The 22162-nt window shown below is 41.6% G+C and overlaps 1 protein-coding gene and 1 long non-coding RNA gene across 2 annotated transcripts in view; one reads left to right on the top strand and one right to left on the bottom strand.

Moving 5' to 3' along the window:
* topbp1 (DNA topoisomerase II binding protein 1) overlaps window positions 1-22162 on the top strand; it is a 46082-nt gene that overhangs the window by 19673 nt on the left and 4247 nt on the right. Inside the window, exons 15-27 of the mRNA XM_048265720.1 lie at window positions 1059-1241; window positions 1523-1632; window positions 1812-1935; window positions 3934-4098; window positions 6924-7029; window positions 7670-7874; window positions 9094-9320; window positions 12602-12741; window positions 12964-13069; window positions 13786-13949; window positions 14579-14707; window positions 14908-14997; window positions 20956-21117. Coding sequence (XP_048121677.1) covers window positions 1059-1241; window positions 1523-1632; window positions 1812-1935; window positions 3934-4098; window positions 6924-7029; window positions 7670-7874; window positions 9094-9320; window positions 12602-12741; window positions 12964-13069; window positions 13786-13949; window positions 14579-14707; window positions 14908-14997; window positions 20956-21117 — 1911 coding nt within the window. The remainder of the gene's footprint in view (window positions 1-1058; window positions 1242-1522; window positions 1633-1811; window positions 1936-3933; window positions 4099-6923; window positions 7030-7669; window positions 7875-9093; window positions 9321-12601; window positions 12742-12963; window positions 13070-13785; window positions 13950-14578; window positions 14708-14907; window positions 14998-20955; window positions 21118-22162) is intronic.
* Window positions 16376-17551, bottom strand: LOC125309062. The gene is made up of 3 exons (XR_007196065.1): window positions 16967-17551; window positions 16730-16793; window positions 16376-16426 (listed from the first exon to the last, which is right to left on the bottom strand). It is a non-coding gene; the product is annotated as an uncharacterized LOC125309062 (long non-coding RNA).

Raw genomic sequence — 22162 nt, 5'->3', positions numbered from 1 at the left:
CCTGTGTCTTCACATGCAACGCCAACAATGTTCTTTAGCAACTGACCAACCCGGTGAATTCACTGGCAGTCTGGAGATAACGTTAACGTTAGGCCTTGTAGACTGCAGTCTGGAGATCACTGGAAGCACAGTCTGAAGTAGTGGGCGATCGTGTAGATGGACCTTTAACAGCGACCGTTTGTTGCTCCGTGAGATTGTAGCTCTTCACCATTAACGTTAGTCTGAAGTTGGCATGGCAGCACGCAGGTCAGCAACAGCTCGGCGGCCACGGCAGATCTTTCGCAGAGTAGCCTAGGTCCAGCTGTCCCGAGAGATCCCCTCGACCAGACAGTGAAGTGCACCGCTCACGGATGGATGGAAGGATGTCAGGCCTAGTTAGTCTGCAGTTGGCATGGCAGCTCGTAGGTCAGCAACAGCTCGGCGTCCACGCAGATCTTTTGCAGAGTAGCCTAGGTCCAGCTGTCCCGAGATCCCCCGACCAGACAGTGAAGTGCAGCACCGCTCACGGATGGATGGAAGGATGTCCGATGTCCAGCTAGGGCAAAAGCTAGCCATAGCAAGCTCCCAATGGACAAACGTCAACGACATCAGCTGACTTAGAAGCAGTAAAAAGGACTAAGAATAACACAAAAACTATAAAAATAAAATAAAAAAATAACGTAAATAAATAGGGAAAACATTTAACTAGACAAACCAATACAAAAAATAAACATGACATTACATAAAATTACGAACATTACATAAAAACAAACAAAAACATGACGCCAGACGGAGCGGCGTGTCTCGCCAGCGTCCCCGTAACCTAGCAACTCCTGAGGAGTTTAAGGCAAGGTCTTAATGGGCATGGTTTCACAAAGAGATTTTAGAGTGCTTCGCTAAAGCAACAGGCAGCGGTGAAAGCATACTGTAGTCTCTTTGGTCCATCACAGCTCCAAGGCACTTGGTGGAAGTATGCACTCTACTGAGTACCATTCTAGTTTTAGTTGATTTAATGATCTACATGATTTACAGTAATAATTTACTTATCCAGATTGCTTTCCTTTTTTTCATCTGGCCAGGATGTGTTGAATGACCTGAAGACTCCTGGCAACAAGGGTCAGCAGGAGCAGGGTGTGGAAACTCCTCTCACAGAAGTGATCAAACGGAACCTGAAGGCAGCCGTGGCCAACAGTTCTCGCCCAAACACACACCTCGCCGATCTGGGGGCCAGCCCACCACTGAACAAGGAGCAGCAGCCCATGGTACGTGTGCTGAATACTGAAATACAAGTCATTCTTTTGGGAAACAATCCCTTTGCTCATCAAGGAGCTGTGAATTTTCCACACTGCACTTTGTTTGAACACACACGTTTGAAAGCATTTATAGACCAATGTTGTGTTAACTACTTGTATACAGGACTGTATGATTATTGTTGCACTGACAGGCACGGATGCATAATATTTACTATCTCTCTCTGACTCTCACAAGCATACAGTAGAGGAACAGATACACAGCCTACTAATGTAAAGCCTTTTACCTGCAGGCAGAAGAACCTGGCCCTTTAGCTGGTGTGGTTATTTGTGTGAGCAAGAAACTGAGTAAGAAGCAAGGAGAGCTCAATGCCATTTCCTCCTCACTTGGGGGCGATTTCAGGTAATGTGTTACTGTACACGTGTCCTTTGGAGAAGAACATATCTCTTGCTTACGCCTAGGTTTTTATTTGTGTGTGTGTGTGTTTCTGTGCATATCTAGGACGTCTATCACCCTCTGTGTTTTTCAGTGAGCATCATGTGTTTTTTTCTGAAGAAATAATGTGCTTTCTTCCTGATCAGATGGGCTTGTGATGACTCGGTAACACATTACATCTATGAGGGAAAGGTCGGGGACAACAGTAGGGAGTACAAAGCTGTGAAAGACCGAAGGCTGTATGTGGTATCTCAGCACTGGCTGCTGGCAGTAAGTACACACATGTTGGGTTCTTACCTAAAAATACAAACCACAAAAATCCCCTCAGCAAACAAAGGCCTTCTAAGAAATCAGCCCCAACCCTAACTCCCAGTATGGCTTACCACCAGATGCATACAGGCACAAAAATGTCACTGCATTTGCACCTGCATACTAGGGTGATTTGTTGACACGTTTTTCATAATAGTTGTCAACTAGCCCAGGGTCCTTAAAAAGTCTTGTTTTATTTTAAGTGTTTTATTTCTGATATTTAAGACCTTAAAATTTGATCTGGAGCAGAATGATTGTTTAGCTTATATTCAGACTTGCCAATCTAAATGCATTTTAGCTAGGACGCTTTTCCCCTCATTTATACATTTGACCTGGTGCATAGTGGGCTTGCCAATGAGCTCTGAACCAGCTGAAAAGTTTTTGACCAATCACAACTCTGAATTAATTGCCCTTGCTTTCATCCATTAACTAAAACATATTAGCACGCGCGAATGATGGAATGTGTAGCCTAATAGCAGCATTGTTGACGTCTCGATCCCCCGCCCTCCTCATTCTGCATGTCTGGCTCCTCCAGTGAGGACTGTTCATGAGCACCTTAGCAAAGGTAAACAGACAGGGAGGGATGTGGAAAATGATCGAGAGATTAAGAATTAAGTTAATGTTATGCATGTATTTGCAATCTAGTTTGGTTGTTCATAAGCTGACAAACAAAGTTACACTGTCCATGTAGGCTAATGCAGGTGGTTAACGTAATTTTTCATAGTATCCTCCCGTTTATAACATCCTGTTTATAACCTCAACTAAAGGGTAGGCTATTCGGAGAGCGCAGGGTTTTGCAAGTGCCAGTGTCTCGCAATGTTACTCAAAGTGTTTTTCAAAAATCCTGTTTGATGGTAAATACAAACAAACAAACTGCGCCAAAAAACAAATGATTTCAGCTAAACTCATAACCATAATGAGAGAGATGAAAGAAAAACGACTGCATGTGTTGCATAAATTCCTAGAATGTTAGAGATGGCCATGCCTCTGCAAGACTTCCTCACCATACATTGTGTACAGTCTGCAGTGCTGATATAGCCTGCTTAAACATAGCCTATGTCATTTGCATTTTCAGAGCAATCTTTATGTATTGATATGTACGTTATGGCAATAGGCTACTTGCTATAAATTCAGAATTAAAAAAAGAAACATTGAAGTGCTTATTTGATGTTATGAGGGAGAGGTCTGTGTCAGTCTTTAATATCACCAAGATTTTTCAAAGAACATATTTTTTCAGGCAGAGATGAAGGCCTACTATAAATGGTTATTTTTTTCAGGTGTGCTCTCAATTTGAATTTGCACTTCTGACATTATGAATTCATCTATACAAAAATATTATGTGTTATGTCTGTTTTCTAAAGTTTTGCCAAACATTTTCAACATAAGGCATACTCCCAACAGTTTGGCAGTTGTTTCATTTTTCCTGCCTATCCCACGACAATGACGATGATTTCTGTGATTGGTATTGTTTTACACTTCTTAAAAAGGTCTTAAGTCATTCAATGTGTACTTCAAAAATGTGCAGATACCCTGTAGTCCTTATGTACTGGTACAGGAAGAGGCGTCATTTTTGGTGAAGTACTGTCTGCTACATAGGAATGTCTAGCCCGTGTAGTGTTAAGCCATTTTGTCCACAATTAGTGGACTGCTGCCTACAACACCGTCTAGTGAATTTAATAGTCGAATAACTGACTTGATGAAATCCCTAGTGCATTTCACATTAAAATATGTTATTGGTGAGTGGCATACCGAAATGTGCAAGTTTATTTAATAAATACAGAATTCCTGAAAAGGTGGGAAAATATTTTTGCACCAGCACTAACATGCAAGTGCACAGCCGACTAGACACTGTACAGATACTTCTTTATGGTTTGTTGGAATAAATCTTATTAACCTTAAACTTCTGTCTGTCTGTGTGTGTGTGTGTGTGTGTGTGTGTGTTTTTGCTTACTTTTACAGTGTGCTGAGGAGCAGAAGCACGTATCAGAGTCTCTGTACCCTTTCACCTTTAACCCCAAAATGAGTCTGACACTTAGCCAGGTGGCCAACACCACCCAAAGGTCACCCCCTCCAGTTGTGCCCTATGGTCCACCCAAGGCCCAGACGGACCCAGAGGAGACCAGAGTGAGTCAGATTCTGGATCAGACAAAACTGACATTAGTCATATTCAAAGTCATACAGACTGGTAGTTCTACTCGCATTCATTTTTTTTTTTACAAAGAATACTTATTGTTTCTGTAAAGATTGTTATTATAGTTGGCATCCGGCTGGAATTTGCGAAAACTCTTGAAATTTGGCACACAACAGGCAGGGCTCGAAATTAACTTTTTTTTCTCAGTTTCACGCAGCTGTCCTGAATTTTACTTGGTATTGTCCTGGACTTCACCACCAGTGTCCCAAATTGAAGTTCTTGTTTTTTCCATTCTACATAATAAACATAGAATCTTGTTTCTGTAACTTGCATCGCTTCATTGACTCATTCTGGGCCACCATGTAGGCTAAGTTCTGAACACTTAATTTATTAAACACCATTTTATGAACATTAATCTTTCATCTGCTGTCTCTCCTACACAACACTCGTTTCCAGAGATTGCGCTATAGACTCGTTATTCATCATTGTTTTGAGGTTGCGCTAGAATTTCTCATTGTCCGTCATTTTGACAGGGTTGTAAACATTCCTTCAATAATCTATTTTCATGTGTCTTTAATGTCAGTTTAGCATGATGTCATGGCCACAGCTTTCAATGCTTTCAAACAATCACCAGTAGCCTGGGAAATTACCACCAAGCTGTCAGTCACTCTCACGCTTATTGACATTTCGTCTGTCACTGACAGAAAGCATGGCAGTGTTTTAGTCAGAGGCAGGACTCATCTTGTGCCCTATTTTCACCCTTTACGTGTAGGCCTGTTGTGTCACTTAATACTCATTTCTTTACAAAACTAGATGTACCACATAGCGGTACAAAATATGACCGCCGCTCAGTCCTGTACATCCGTTCCGCGAAAATAAATCACACTTCAATTTGTCTCCATATTTTACTCCATCCCCCACTCTTGAAACTTTTGTGTATGCTTGTTTGGCATGCCTGAGTGTGTGTGTGCGGCTGCACAGAAAGTAGCCTACTGGTGCTGAAAAGGTGAATAGATTGTAGAATAGCCAAAGAAGATGTAGCATTGTTATAAAACCTTTAAAATCTCTAAACAATCACAAGTAGGGCAGTTCATCACAGTTCATCCATTGCAACTGGATTGATGAAAGGTCACTTACACCTGTAGGCTACATTGTATTTGGGAAAAGCAAAAGGTATCAGCATAATGTTATTTATTTATTTATTTTTATGTATTTATAAACAAAAACATCTCTGTCAGTTCCATGCCGTTTTCAACAGCTATCAAAAACAAAGGTCATTTTGGATGGATGGATTTTTGTGAATGTTTCTTCTTCTACATAAGATTTGTGTCATCTTTAGTTCATGTAATACTTTATTGTCAATGCACAAATTAAGTAACAGTAGTCTGAAACGTTATTGTTAATGCACAAATTAAGTAACAGTAGCCTAGTCTGAAACAAAATGCTGTTTTACATCTAACCAGTGGTGCAAATAACTGACATGTCCAAATGGGCCTTGTGGGGGTCGAAATGAAATTTTTCCGTAAAAGTCTAGTGGGGCTACATACCCACCAAATTTTATGTACCCCGGTGGTTCGGTGTCCCGGGTATCAATGACCAAAAATTCAGGGAGTAGATGATGGGAAAAATTCTTGAATTGTGTGCGTGTACAAATTTATGTTTATGTGTGTGGGTGTGTGTATGTGTGTGTGTGTGTATGTGCGTGCTTGTGTGTTTGCCTGCGTATGTGTGTTTGTGCATGTGCATGCATGCGTACATATGTCTACTGTGTGAGTATGTGTCATAATGATGATTACTGTAAATGTATGTGTGTGCGTGTGTATCTGTTTATGCACATGTGTGCACATGGAATGGGTTAACATGACCCCTGGAGGCAAACATACGGAAAAAATTGGTCATCCTAGGCCCTACAGTTCTCAAGATATTCACAGAGAACTGTGTCTGCCCTACCCTCCTTTTCAGGGGTCCAGTCCAGCGGGGGGGGCTACAGATCAAAACGAAGAATGACGGTTCCATGCTATCCATGTGGGGGTACATGCCCACCAAGTTTTGTGTACCCCGGTCTTTCAGTGTCCCGGGAATCATTGACAGAAATTTGGGCATGCGAAAAAGAAAAATGACCGCTTCGCTGCGCGGCGGTCATAACAAGATGGCGGATTCCTAAAGAAACAAGTGTCAACCTGTTGTATTTTCACTGTTCATATTTTTTTTTTTCAGATGAGAAAGATACGTTTAGATTCCCATGTGAACAGTTTAGGGAAAAAGTACCTATTGTGAAATTTGTTTTGATTTTTTTTTCTACTGTCCCAGAGTTGTCTCAGACATCTTTATATTGTATCCCGGGAGCAATTTTTATGGTCACCAGGACAACGGAACACCTTCAATTTTGAGCCCTGACAACAGGTGTCAGATAATGGCTTGGACAATGGTGTGGCCTACAGACATCCCCTTATGTCACTTAGTGTTGTGGTTGGCATAGTTTTAGCTATACATACCACATTTGGTAGGCGTGCGTATCTTCCCCAAGACGAACAATTTTCGTATGTACGTTGTATTAGCCACACCCAACAGGAAGTGAGGTATTTTGTGCATTGTGACAATGCACTTCTCCGATTCATGCCAAATTTAGTATATTTTAGTATTATTTCTTATTATTGCCTTGGTGTATGACATGCGCTATATAAAGGAAATTGCTTGTTTTGCCTTCACTGCGCTAGAGTTTCTTTAAGTAATGAAATATGTGTGTTAATTTATTTTATTTTTTTTTAAGTTTGAATGTTTTCCATTTTAATGGACAAAGCTGGTTAAATCCTTTCAGGTGAGCCTTGCACCACACGACCTGACCGACATCACGACCCCACAGCGCCCCAGCCATGATGGGGAGCCTGAGAGAGATGTGCAACCAGCCAGTCCAGAGAGGAGAGGTGAGAATGCGCAGACAGTTTTAAACACACTGCGCGCATATGCACACAAACTCTCACACACACTTGCACACACGCACAGACACACCGTTGTTTCAGATTCCACAAATTTAGGTACATACATTCTCTCTGCTGAAACTCTTGACAGAGTTGTGGAATATGCTCTATATTGCCTTTCATAATTAGTGAGTATCCATAGTTGACTATGTTTCAACTATCACACTCCTCCAGGCCTTCTCTTTAAGAAATCAGCCACAATCACAACCGGTTGTGGTTTCTGCACGCACACAGACACGCATATGCACACTAGGGCTTTCACACCTACTGATTTGTACTAGTTGACACCTTTTTCATAATGCAACTAGGCTTTATACCGGTACATTGCTGGTGCTAACATTACAGCTAGTGCTAGCTATTTGCAGCATGTGTTTCATTTCTAGACGGTTATCCATAGCAGACATATAATGCAGCTGTACACAACTTGCATGTCATCGTGGAGTAGGTGTCATTTTTGGTGAAGTACTTCCATACATAGTAATGTCTAGCCCATGTAGCCTTTAGCCATTTTGTCCACAATTAGTTGACTGCTTCCTCCCTTTCTTTGGTCTTGATTTTACTCACTCTTTGCGTATTTCTCTCTCAGATCTGATGGAGACTTTGGAGATGCGTGAGAATCTCCAGCGGCAGCTACAGGAGATCATGTCCGCCACACGGCTTACTAGTGGGCGTCGCTCCTCGGTACGGCTGGCGCGGGGAGGCAGCGACGGCTCCGACTCCAACCCCCACACCCCTGGCAGTGCCGCACGGGCAGGTCGTAGCTCAAGAACCAGCACACTGGAGGCTAGGCGGTAAGGCCTAACTAACAAACACATGCATGGACAAGCATATGCTCACACAAAGGCATAAAGCAAGGTCCTGCTCCCAGTTTGTTTTTAAAGATAGAAATAAGTTGGAAGAGTTGGCAAATGGAGTTCTGTATGCGTGAGAGAGCTTGCCTTTAACTGCAATAGCTGAATTAATAAATCGCTCAAGCTCTGTAATATGTAATCTGAATGGCTGCTTTTTAAACAGTGAAGTAATAATATGAGTGACTTGTAAATACTTAAAGAAGTCTGTTTTTTGGATTAGAAAGGGCTATTCAATTGGCGCCCGCAGGCCACATGCGGCCCAGAGGCAACCCCTGAGTGTCCCAGCCTGTGGTCCTATCAGAATTTATGAACAGTTTTAAATTGCCGTGAGTGTAGCCTAGGCCTAGTCATAGCCTAGTTTACAAATGCAACTAAAGTGTCACATCTGACACAGGCACATCAAAAGGTTTTATGCACTTTCTGATGTGCCTGTGTCTAATGTGACAAAATTCAAGAGGAAAACAATGAATAAACATTAGGCTACTTGTTTTTCAATAGGCCTACATTAATTTGTGTTGGTTTAAAAATGTGTCATTACCTGCTGCTTAATCTACCAGCTGTTGAAAATGCATGGCCCAGCTGAATTTCTTGGTTTAAATTTGGAGAGTTTTGCCAATTAGTTACAAAATGAGTTTGATGATTTAATTTAATTGATTGATTTAATAGTTGACAACTTATCGATAAATTGATTGCAGCCCTGCCTTGAGCCAGACCCCCTAATTGTGGTCTATCAGTACCATTTGAGGGGAATAAGTCTGATGGTGATTTTTGGCAAAGTACTCTACTCTAGAATTAAAAAGAGTGTGATAGCATTGCATTGGCGGTAGCTTTTTGTGTTTTATCACCCTGTTCATGCCATATGCCTAAGCAGGAATATATTACTTGGGAATAAAGTAAAAAATAACTTATAGCTATGCCCACAAAACTTCCCCAGTTGATTTTTATGTGTTCATATGTCAACTAGCCACAGTAGAACTTTCCTAAAACTAAAGGAAAGAAAAAGAGTGGGAAGGATGGAAAAACTCGTCAAGAAACTTCTCATGTCATGCCATGTCATGGGACTAGATTTAGATGAGGTAAGGTGGTAGTTATTGAAGAGATTTTTTTGTGTGTGTGTGCGCACGTATGCGTGTGTGTGTGTGTGCGTTTGTGTGCACAGCCTCTCAAGGCAGGTGATGATGGACTTGAACACAGAGCCATCTCAGACTGAACAACAGATTGTGTGGGATGACCCAACGGCGCGTGCGGAGCGTGCCAAGCTAGCCGACCACCTGCAGTGGCCGGGCAGCCCCTCCCAGCACTCCGAGACCTTGGCAGCCCTGGCTGATCCTACGCACCCAACACACCCTGCTGATTCCATGACCGACTCCGAACTGGTGGAGATGGGTGAGGAAATGAATTTATGGACCTAAGCCAGATTGTGTGAGACTGAATCTATCACTTAATATGGACAAAATACCCCACCTCGCTGCAAATTTTAAAGTATCTAAAAGTATTGAATCGTTGGTTTAAAGAATCCAACTTGTATCAAATCTTGTTGGAAATCTTGTGATATACACCTTACTCTGCACCTGTAATGTCTTGCCTATGGAGGCATATGTTATTATGCTAATTCGCAGGATTAAAATACAAAATCCAAGTTTGGTAAAAAACAAAAATAATAATAATTTGAAATTGGCTCCCCAAGTGATGAGAAATAGTCTGTTTACTGACTTTACCTTGAATATGCCCTATAGAAAGCAGTTGAGGGTTTTTTATTTGATTTTTAATTTACAATTTAGTAGGGGTGTAAAGATTAACCGTATCGGAATAAAACTGAAATGAACCGGTCGTTATATCGATTTACTTGTTACGAATCGGTTCACAACCTTTTCTGCTCGCTTAGACTCTCATTTACGTTCCAAGCAGCGCGTTCATCCCACGTCCGGTTTTGAAACTATACGTGGCACGGAATTGTGGGTAATGCAGTTCGTTTTTGGCTACATTCATTGCCCAAAGTTGTCAAATGACCTCATTACCCATACATCTACTGCAACTTAAGCGCGGACAAACTCGCTTTTCGGTCGTTTGTTTTACAGTTTTTTACTCTTTTGTTTTTCAAAATCAAGCGCGAAATTAAACACTAAACAGCAACGATAGTCTGTGGAGTATAGCCTTACGTTTGATGAAGGGATTTCCTTAATGTTAAATAATAATTTGGCCTTTGCTAAAACGATGCACAAATTAATAGCCAATCATTTTGTTCATATTCATACAGGTTTCTGCATTAGGTCTACCGTTGGAACAGAATAAACCCAGAGAGTTCATTGATATGTAGGCCTATTTTATTCTTGTAGGCTATATGAGAAAAGGCCAAGAGTGTCTTAAGCACTGTTTTATTTTATTTCGGTATTGTCTTACCTCAACAAGGCTACAGCTCCATGAAAACAATCTGATATAACTCTATAAAATCTATAGTCTATAAAAAAAATATGTTGTATTTGTCTGCTGTGTTTGACTGAAATGTAGACTATTCTTTTTTCATTTCAATACATCATATTCATTTTTTTGCCTAATTGACAACCATGACCATGATAACTGATAATATAAAATTAATGTGCACCTTGAGCAAATGATTAAATCTTTAAGAATGCTTTCCATTCTTGAACTGCATCGAATTGCATCGAATCGCATCGCATCGAATCGTACTGAATATTTTTTTATGAACATGTATCTTTTCTTGTATCGAATCGTGCCCATGTATCTAGATGCGAATCATATCGTCTTTTACATGAGAGATTCACACCCCTACAATTTAGTCATTTATTATGCAGATACACATACAGAAGACAACAAACAAAAGACATAAAAGTGGGTTAGATTAGATACAAAAGGAACATCAAAAACACACATCAACTAACATACATTAAGAAAAACAAGGAGAAATTCTACTCTATCAGTTCATGAACAATTATTAGTTGTTAGTTCCTGTTCCAATTTTAGTTCCAGTTTCCAATACTGAAGACCACGTGGATGTGAAATATTGCAGTCTGCAGTGATGTTCACTTGTTGTTTCCTCCAATGGGAAAATTCAATGATCTGTTCCAGCCATTGGCCCAAGGTGGGTCCACACTGAGAGATCCAATTTGTAAGGATCATTTTTTTGGCAAAAAACAAACAAGAACTGTGTTGATCATATTCAGAGTAAAACAACTGTGCGTTTTCAAATTATTCAAATACAGCATAGGATTCAAATCAAAATCACAACCAAGAATATCCTTGACTGTCTCATGGACCTTCTCCCAAAAAGAATAAACAACTTTACAATCCCAAAATATGCATAAATGTTCCAAATTCGTCATTGCACGTCCTACAAACAGGTAAAATTGCATTGTCAAATGTATTAAGCTTCACTGGGGTCAAATAGAATGTATACACACATGTATAGTTAGCAGGGTTGTGCAAAATTTTAATTGCAATTCTAGTTCCTGTTTGCTACCTCAATTGAAATACAAGTGATATTCAAGAATTTAATTGGAATTTAAGAGCCGATTTCAATTCAATTCTGGAATTTACAACCCTGATAGTTAGTTTCTTTAACTTTAATATTTGTAGCTGAGGGGGAGGTCATCTTATTGCACAGATCTGTCAAAGAAACCCCAAGGTCCTGCTCTCAGTTTGTTTTTAAAGATAGAAATGAGTTGGAAGAGTTGGCAGATAGAGTTCTGTATGAGTGTGAGATCTTGCCTTTAACTGCAATAGCTGAATTAATTAATTTCTCAAGCTCTGTAATATGTAATCTGAATGGCTGCTTTTTAAACAGTGAAGAAATAATTTGAGTGACTTGTAAATACACTAAAGAAGTCTGGTTTTGGAATTAGAAACTACAAAGAAATGTCCTTGAATGACTTGAAAGAGTCTGAGTCATTAATGAAGAAGTCAGAGAAAGTTTTTAACCCATGAGACGCCCAGTTAACATTACGTCATGGTTGAGTAATGGGTGGTAAGGACAGGCCCTCTGCATATGAGGTGTTGGAATTTAGGAATGAAAGGCACTCACATGCCCAACAGATGGCACGTCAGTGACACAACAACGGATGTCACCCAAAATCCCCTTTGTCATCACACATGTCATGACATGTTGTAGTTGTTTGAATACGAACAACACTTAGCTTTTATCTAATTTAATTAGTACAACAGAGAAAATTATTGTGTGGCGGTCAGTGTTGATATTGTGGCAGGAAACACTGCAATGTCATCAGACAGCTGCATCACTAAAGGTCACACAGGAGGATTTGTTTTAGTTGTTTGAATACGAACAACACAATCTTTCCATTAGTAATCAGTAGCTTTACTGAGGGGATGTCACCCAAAATCCCCTGTGTCATCTCACGTGTCATGACATGTTGTAGTTGTTTGAATACGAACAACACAATCTTTCCATTAGTAATCAGTAGCTTTATTGAGGGGCTTTCTACTTACTAATGGAAAGATTGGAAATGTGATGACGTGTGACGACACAATATATAATAATATATATATATATATATATATATATATATGACTTTGACTTAGTTGTAGTTTGACTCAGAGGAACTTGATTTCCCTTGTATTGTGTTGAGCTATTTGTTCTCTTTTTTCCCCATCATTTACGGCTGCTGAACTGTGATCTCTGGTCTGCCCCTCAGCGGCCTGTGAAGTCATTGAGCAACAGCTTGGACTCAGGAGCAAGAGTCCACACAGAGAGCCCGCTGAACCCCAAGTCCGTACGCCTAAAGGCCCCAGCATTGCCCTGCCCATCTCTAAAGCACCTGCTGCGCCACCTCTGGTAATGCAACCCCCCATAACACACACTCACACACCCACACATGATGTAAGCATCATTCAAGAACAGTCATTCAGTGTTACCCATTCACAATCCACATCTTCCTTCTATTTTAGGAACATATTCCCCAACTAGCTAATCATGCTTAATTACCAGGGTGCAATCAGTCAATTAAAATGGAAACATCTAGGTCTTCCACTCTGAGCACATGTTTTCTGGTCTCAGCCCGAAGAAGAGGAGCAGGAGCCTGAGAAGAAGATCCCTCGCTTCCAGCTGTCCTCCCTCAACCCCCAGGAGCGCATCGACTACAGCGCCCTTATAGAGGAGCTGGGTATGTCCTCTTAGCATCTCAAGTTTATCTGTATTTTTCAGAAACATGACATGAAAATCTATTGTAGCAGTTAGTGATGGGGACGAGACCGCCTATGCCGAGTCCGAGTCAAGACCGAGTCTTTGAAGGGTCGAGACCGAGTCGAGACAGAGTCTGTTGGTTTCCAAATACAGTCGAGTTCGAGTCAAGACCGAGTCTTTGAGGAAGCAAGTCCGAGTCGAGACCGAGTCCTTTAGGATTCGAGACCGAGTCGAGACCAAGACCATAAAAACATGTCAGTTTTCATATTTATAATTTAATATCACCCCAGTTAATAATCAACCATTAGGCCTACAGACTAAGCTAGATTGGGAATTGTTTAGAGGAGCAGTCTTAACGTCTTAATATGGACGTTGCATGACCGTGGCATTTCGCAATTCAAAATGTATTGCTCTTTTATTGTTTAGCCTTACATTGTTTAATAGGTGAGTTTATATACATTGTTTAATAGGTGAGTTTATATACATTGTTTAATATGTGAGTTTATATACATTGTTTATATAGGTGAGTGTATTGTGAACCCTGAATCGTGCATCAAACTGAATTCTGAATTGACTATTGTTACACCCCTATCCACTAAAATTAGAAATGAAAGGCAGAAGTGACAGTGATCAATATGTTTGATCTTCCTATACCCTCAACCGCGCATTTCTCCTCTGATCTTTTTCATGCTATAGGTGGTGTGGTGCTGGAACGCCAGAGTTTCGACCTCAGCTGCACACACATAATTGTAGGTCATCCGCTGCGTAACGAGAAGTACCTGGCAGCCATGGCAGCGGGGAAGTGGATCCTCCACCGCTCATACCTAGAGGCGTGCCGAGCAGAGGGACGCTTCATTCAGGTTAGTAAGTGGGAGAGGAACAGAGATGAGTTTGATTGGTATACACATTTGAGTATGTGTTATGTGAAGTGAAAGCCAATACTCTCACCATTGGCAGTGCTCAGTCCGAGGGGCGGGATAAACGGTTGTCTTTCAAATTCCCTCTGCACGCAATTGGATCGTGCTACAACTCATGAGTCCCATGTGTTTTCCCACCAGCTGAGCTAGTTTGCTAGTTGATTAAACTTTTGGCAACTTAAAAAAAAAAGCTTAAGTCGTGCTGTTCACCAGCAGCAGCATCCACCTTCTTTGTTTTCAAGTAGCAGGGAATTCAAGCGGAACCGTCGCAACTCTGCCGTCAGTTTGTTAAGCCCGTCCAACGACCATACACAATGTGATTGGCCTGACCGAAGTTTGGTTTTTCCAGCTCGCAAGCCAACGGAGAGTTGCTAGAGTACCCTGGCTGCAAATTACATTAGCTGCCGCTAGGGTGCATCTAGATTTCTAGGCTAGTGCGGTGTCCCATCCGGGGGGAGTCTATGACTGTCATCCACTTGGCACCACAGACCCAATCATGTATGCTTCTGTGTTGCTGTGAGTTTACAGATTGATGTGTGTGTGTGTGTGTGTGTGTGTGTGTGTTTTTGCAGGAGGATGAGTATGAGTGGGGTAGCAGCTCCATTCTGGATGCGTTGCCCTCCATCCCCTCCCAGCAGAGGAGGCTGGCCGTCTCTGCCATGCGTTGGAGGAGAGCCCTGCAAGATACAGATGGCACGGAGGTACATACACCACCAGTATAGACGGGTGAAAAATGCACCTACATAATTTATTCTATGACTTACTAATGAAGTGACGTGCCAAAAGCTAGAAATATGCCAGAGCAGCATTGATTTACTTTTTTAATTAATAAAAACTACTACCCTAACTTTAAGTTGTGTATTTGTTGGGTAAAGTCCTTTGTGTTTGTATTTGCGTTCAGGGTGCGTTCAGTGGTTGGGTAGTGATGCTGAACATTGACCAGACGAGAGAGGCCGGCTTCAGGAGGCTGCTACAATCTGGAGGGGCCAAGGTTAGATCCCCATCTGAGTCTCTTGTAAATGCAGCTGAATCTGTCTGTCTACTATGGAGTTTTCTCATTTGTCTTTTTGCCCATCCTCTATTTAGCTTTTGACTAAATTCATGAAGTGTGTCAACAACATCCTTACATGGCCATCGGACCAAAGACAGATCCCCTGTTGGGTGCCATTCCAACATATCATTTGTTGTGTCAGTGTGCCAGACATCTATGGACGCAGTGCTCGCCAATTCAAACTTGACCAAAACAAACCATGACAAAATTATGCCACTGCTTCCACAATTTCTTGGATAATAGTTAAAGACACTATTCAATTAAATTTTCAATTAAATTTTATTTGGAGAGTGACAGCAGCAAGGAAAAACTCTTACACTATGTAACATTCTTGTTATTTAGTTCTTTAAAAGTTTGATGGCGGGTCTCTTTCATGGGGGATAAGGGGTTAATCCGTGACAGTCTCAGTATTTAATTGCTTGCCATCACTGAGCATAATACTAAGTTATTTCCACTATTTTCATGCTTTATCATCACTAAATTCTCCCTGATCTACATTCCAGACTTCTGGAAACAATGTCCAAAATGGTGCATTATGAAGAATAAAATTCATATTATGGAGCTTCATAGTCAAAAATGTTATTTCATTAAAAGAAAGAACAAATATATATCTTTATCTGGTATAAATCCCATTAGGATCATCAAGTGCCCACATGGTCATTTGGGGGTCCAAATATGGGGTTCCAGAAGAGTCACCTCTGCCGGAGAGGGTTTTTGGACCCCCATAAAACCCCCGCCAGTGGTACCATACCCTTCAAATTCATTTTGGCAAGAGCAAGGTTCCCACATATAACAAATAATCCTGTTTAGAATAAATATGATCATTCCTTGTGGTGCTAAGGCCACCCAAAAAGTGAAAAATCACACATGCCGTCAACATTTTTTAGGACTTTGGTGACCCACCTCTCACCCAAACAGTAAGGAATGTTGATTCTGCCTCCAGAATTGTGTAGTACAGGCTACAGACCAGATTTCGGACCAGAGCGGCCCCTCATTCGATAACGCACACATTTTCGGTCTTTTTGGTCTCTTGAATGTGTATACCCACTGTGTAACTCTTTAAAACCACATACCTTAAGCCATGCAATGAGTTAACGGGAATCAGTAGGAGTGGACACATAAATACTTCCAAAAAGTGTAATTTATTAACACTACAAAAAAGTATACTCCACCACAGTAATGGATCTTTAAGCAGAATTCATCCTATTCGGTGTACCTATGTGTTTCAGGGAGGAAGAGAAAGAATAGAAATCAGAAATGATGGATCAGATCTATGCTAACTCTTCCAAGAGTAATACTCATTAAATTGTGAACTTACCCAGTCCCCAAAAGGATGAATGTAGCTGAACTCCTCAATGAACTTTGAACTCTGTGTATGTATGTTTGAGAGAGAGAGAGAGAGAGAGAGAGAGAGAGAGAGAGATTTAATTATTGGTCAGTCTTTAAGATAAAAATAGCAGTGTAGAAACTGAAAACCTAAGAGGGATGATGATACATGAATGATTGATTTGATTATCAGTGTTTTCCAAACAAAGCAGTGCTGATTTATGAAGGCCTGTGAACTCCTTGAGCAAATCCTTAAAAAAGAAGACATCATCCTGTATGTGTGCGACCAATAGAAAGAGAATGAGAGAATCATCTGTGTCTTTTGCATTACATTACATGAACTTACCAAGGAAAAGGGATGCAAGTCATCCCCTGAAGAACTCCTCCTACAACAAACAAGTGAAGGCATCCTATGTGTGTGTGTGAGAGAGATGGAGAGAGAGAGAATAGTCAGTGTTAAAGTGTTGGAATCCTGTCAAAGAGGAGAGGTTCAGGCTTGTAGGAATCATAAGACAACTGTTACATTGCAATGAATATTTTCACAATCAATGATAATCAATTAAAGTTCCTCTCACTGTATTACCTTACAAGAGCAGCTTTCTGTGATTCACTCTTCTCAGCCACCGTATCTATGACTGTGTCTGTGTCCAATGCCATGAGGATGTCTTTCTCAGTGGCCATCAACATAAAGGCCTCCAGCTTGCTTGCTGACAGGTTGCTCCTAAGTCTGCTTTTGATTAACTTGAGGGTAGAGAATGTTCTTTCACAGGCCACCTGGGTCAGGGAAAGGGTCAGCAAGAACTTATAAGCAAGCCCTAGGAGATGATAGGCATCTGAGAGCATGTTGAGCCGCTTGAGAATCTGATAGCAGCACAGTGGGCAATTTTTACAGGAGGCACAGGTTTTTTCCACAATATCTGTTTCCTCTTCTTGTCCTTCAGCTCCATCTTCCACTGTTCTGGTCATGTAATCCTCAAGATGGGATGCTTTCAGTCTGTTCCACTGTCCTGCTAAACATTTCAGCTCTGATTGAAGATTGTCCACTGTTGCACTACTGTCGAATTTCACCAGACATCTGCTCAAGACCAAAGCATTGTTGGGAAGAGTAGTTGTCCGAATCTGTTCAAAGCTCCTCGGGTCCAACCATGCCAAATCGGCGAAAAGAGTGCCATGTGTCAAAAACCTTCTATGAATGGCCTCAAGAGCAGTGTCTAGAATTCTATTGTGGACATTGACTTCAAATGCTCTCTCAGCATCCATTAGAGGCTCATCTTGAGCCATTTCTCCCACTCTGTTTTTTTTTTTTTTTCTTTCCTCTTTTCTGTGGCAATGCACTCTCAACTTCAACATCAGTTTCTTCCTCTCTTTTCTCAATATTCTCATTTGTCCATTGCACAAAGGTGTCTGCAGCTGCTTTCACACTTTTAAAATCTCTGGTAAGGCTTTTCAGGCCCTCTTGCGTGGCAATCACCATACAATGGGCCGAAAGGATATCAATGCCTTCTGTCTGGAGGTATTTAGACAGGGGTGTTGTTAGCTCAAATACTCTCAGGAATATCTGAGCTGTTAATATGGTCTCATATTTCAAGAGACCCTCTTTATAACCACATGCTTTGGCACGTACAGTAACTTTTTCATGATCTTTGCGTTCTATGGCTGCCAGTGTCAGGACCGCATCTGTGAACAAACCATTCTGCGGTTTCCCAAAATGTCCAAACAATTTTTTGAGAGCATTTTTGGGTCACCACCTTGTCTCCCCAATTGGAGAGAGGCGTCTGTGGCTTTTATCTTGTGATTGGTTCTCCCACAGACTGACCCTTTGATAGGAGTCCTTAATGAAGACTGCAGTGTCATTCAGTAGACTGAACAGTGATCCACTTTCAATTACAATTTGCGTTGTGTCAGACAGCACAAGATTCAGAACATGTGCATAGCACCAGACATGGACATGAGTGGGTGACTGAGAGGTCATCGGTGCTGAAAATCCTTTATAACGGCCTTGCATATTTGCCGCCCCATCTGTGGAATTTCCTATGCACATGTCTTTGTTTAGCTTCAGATGGTCCAAGACATCTGTGATCAAGTTCAAAAAGTATTGCCCAGTGGATGCCTCACACCTCACTAAGGCAACAAGCCTCTCGTGTACAGTGTCAGTAACATATCTTAAAATGATTGAACACTGATCACTGAACACTGAACACTGAGGTGATGTACTGTGTAGTGTCCAGCTGAATGGAGAACATTCCAGCTTCCTGTACTTCAATTGAAATGCAGTTTTGAATGAGATTTCCAATTGTATCAATAACTGTAGTTTTAGAGAGCAGGGTGATAAGAGAACCTCGACCTCGTGTTCCACTGGATTTGTGTATTTGTTTGCTCTTTTCAGTACAATTGTCAAGGTGTTCTTTTAGGCAGACATCATATTTTCCTAATAAAAGGATGAGCTCCAAAAATTTCCCATGGTCAATTGTGTCATCACTCAGTGTGTAGGCTGTCTCATTTTCTTTATGCCTGTAGCTCAGCCCCCTCCTCCCTATCACTTTAACCACATCCACGACACGCTCCAATACCCGACGTCTCTTTCTGACCTGTTCCCTATGAGCAGACAGCTGATTACCAGCAAATATGCTGCTGATATCTGCATTGGAGCACCTTAGTAAAAAAGCTGCGGCACAGATTTGGTGTGCACTACTCTTTTCATGCTCTTCTGCGCGCTGGTGCACATGCCACCAATCAGACATTCCAGTAATAAATATGCTTGTGTCACTGATCTTCCCAAAAGCCATACACACAAAACAAAACAATGCGTGACGTCTATCACAATATGTGAGCCACCTCCTGTTGGTTCCATTTTTACTGGTGAATACCCTTTGCACTACTGGATTTTTGGCATTTTGTTGTGGGTGGTGATCCAAAAATCTCTGTAACATGGAAGGCTCAGGACGGGCAAAGTAATCTGTCCTCCTGCTCTCTGCTCTCCTCACTCTCGCCGACTCTCTCCTCACTTTCGCAGATAGGCCTACTCTCCTCTCCTTCACTGACACATTCCTCTCTCTCGCCGACTCTCTTGACTCTCACTAACACAGCAGTCAGGTCCACAAGTATTGGATTCTCTGTTTAACAGACACACAGCTGCAATGGCATAACATGTCAATGAACAAAATGATGCCATTTTAAAAAGAGTGATTTTCTTTCACTATAGCCTAGGCTACATTGTCTTTAGCCAGCCTAACCCTAGGCTACATAAAAACTTCACCAAACTCATTTTTTTCCAGACCTAAAAAGTAGCCTTCCCCAAGTAGGCTAGCCTCACCCCACAGAGTAGCAGCGGGCAGTTGCAAAGTTATAAATATCTGCGTATACAGGCATTACTAGTAAACTAACTAAAATACAAACTAACCTGGACATAAAACATTAGCCCAAAAAATGTTATTGACGTTTTATCATTTTATCAGATGCACCAAGGGGTTGGGTTGCTTTACTCATTACAAGTGTTCTGAAAGCAGTCCAGCTGCTGGACTGCTTTCAGAACACTTGGCTTACCGCAAGTTTTACTGCATGTCCCTGTTCAATGTCGTCACCGCCACCACTGTGATCGGCTACCAGAGCTGATGAAGGCCCTGCCGTGGCAAACATATCAGAAATGTTTGCGCATTTGGCTGCATTGGCTTGAAGAGCCAGCTTCTTTTTGTCTTGCAGTTTCTCTGCACCTCCTTTCCGTTTTCTCTCCATCTTCGAAGATCCTAACACATTACGTTACCGGCGCAAAAGAGGGGAAGTGGGCGAGATGAGCCTTGTCTACGTCAGTGAAGAAAATAACCTATGGGCCGCAGAGCCTGTGTCAAGGGCCGATGGTTATAATACAAACTCTTGCGCTGACTATTTTTTTTTTTTTAATGCATTACGCTGGCAGGACCAAAGTGAAAGGGCTTGGTGCTTAACGATGTGATTGGGCCAGCCCAATGTCAATCGGGCCGCTGATCAACTGTTTGGATGTATGGGCCGATCAGAAATAATATATAAAAAAGTGTCAGACTCGAGACTGGCGGCCCAAATAGCACCACGGCCCACCGGGAAAATGCCTGGTATGCCAGATGGCCAGTCCGCCCATGGTGGCACCCGAAATTCAAATGGACGCCACGGGCAAACCGTTTGAGCTGAAACTTCAGATTCCCTCGTTTGGTAACATAAGACATATTTTCACCACTTTTCAGCAAAATCTGCCATTGTACCACCATGTACATGATACCCCGATTTTGGCTGTTTTCACTTGGAATGACCCATTACATAACTTTTAGAACATTTTGTTGCCCCTGTCACAACATTTTTGAAACGTGTTGCTGGTATGAAATTCAAAATGCATCTATTTTCTTGAAATAGTCAAATTTGTCGTTTTCACCTATGTCCTTTTTGTCCTTTATATGGTTTTACGAGATTTGCAGATTGCCAGATTCTGTTTTAATTAGCATTTTACACCATGTCTAAACTTTTTTCTGTCTTGGGGTTGTAAAACAAACACTTTTGCTGTTTGCTCTTACTCTTTTTGTTCTTTACTCCCCCTCTGTTCCGCAGGTAGTGGCTAGCCCCTCTCCCTCACTGTACAGGGGAACCACACACCTCTTTGCAGATTTCAGTCGGCTGAAGCCTGGGGATTTCCGCGTGGATGTGAGCGAGGCCCAAGCCCACGGAGTCTGCTGCCTGAAGCCCGAGTACATTGCAGACTACCTCATGCAGGTGGGTACAGGAGGTGTAAATCCCACATGGAAGTGTAAATATGGATTAGGGATGCAGTTAATTTCGTCACATTTCTGACTTTTATAGTCATTTCATCCTCATTGACTATGCCACTGCTGGTTTGTGGGTGTGCATAGTGCATGAGGGGCACAGAAATTCTGATTGGTGAGCTTCTTAGTTGGTCGGGGGGGTGCTGTGCTTTTTATACCGGGCGTGCTCACCAATCAGGGGTGGCACAAATTGAGTCATTTGGAATATTGAACTGAATCAGCTCATTGACATTCAAACATCATATCGCAAATGCAATGTCGGTCATTAAAAAAAATCGCAATTACCGGTAGATATTTTCCATTAATTGTGCAGCCTTACTATGGATGGATTGCATTACGAAAATAGATACTCTAACACACCTTATGGCGGCCTTACATTGTACGATTTTGGTCTGTTTTCACAGTCGGCGACTAAATTTCCGGACAGAAATCACGGGAAATCGCGGCGCGCTCCCGTCGACTAGATCGTTAAGTGTAAGGTGCCAATCTTAGCGGTTTTAAGTCAGTCGGAGTCAGTCCTTTTCTAGTTTTGCCGTTACGACAATATCAAATATGTTTGATATTATCGCAAGTCTGTCTAGTCGTGGCTCATGCAAATAGTGACGTGAACTATAAAAAACAATAGTGACCTCTCCCTCTCCAACACCAAACAGGAAGGGGCAAAGTGGGCGACATCTGTAGCCTATATGATTATTTGTTATTCTTATAATACTGTATTTGTCATTTCTTATACATATTTAGTCGGCTCTTCCACGTGACAGAACAACTCTATCTGTTAGGGATGTCACGCATGAAACAATGCTGCAGAAACACGAAAATACGACTTTGAGACTATCATTTCAGTTCATGTTTAAAGGAATCTAGTTGCAGTCTTGTAAATAGTGACCCTGCAAGATCCCTAGTCATTGCAAAATCATAGTCTGTGACTTAAAACTCTACTACTTGTCTTTAGGTGTGAGAGGGTCTGAGACTGTAGTCTTTCAAAAATCTTTTCC

This window comes from Alosa alosa, chromosome 16 (genome assembly GCF_017589495.1).
Source record: "Alosa alosa isolate M-15738 ecotype Scorff River chromosome 16, AALO_Geno_1.1, whole genome shotgun sequence".
Taxonomy (NCBI): domain Eukaryota; kingdom Metazoa; phylum Chordata; class Actinopteri; order Clupeiformes; family Clupeidae; genus Alosa; species Alosa alosa.
This window is presented reverse-complemented; position numbering and strand designations above follow the sequence as displayed.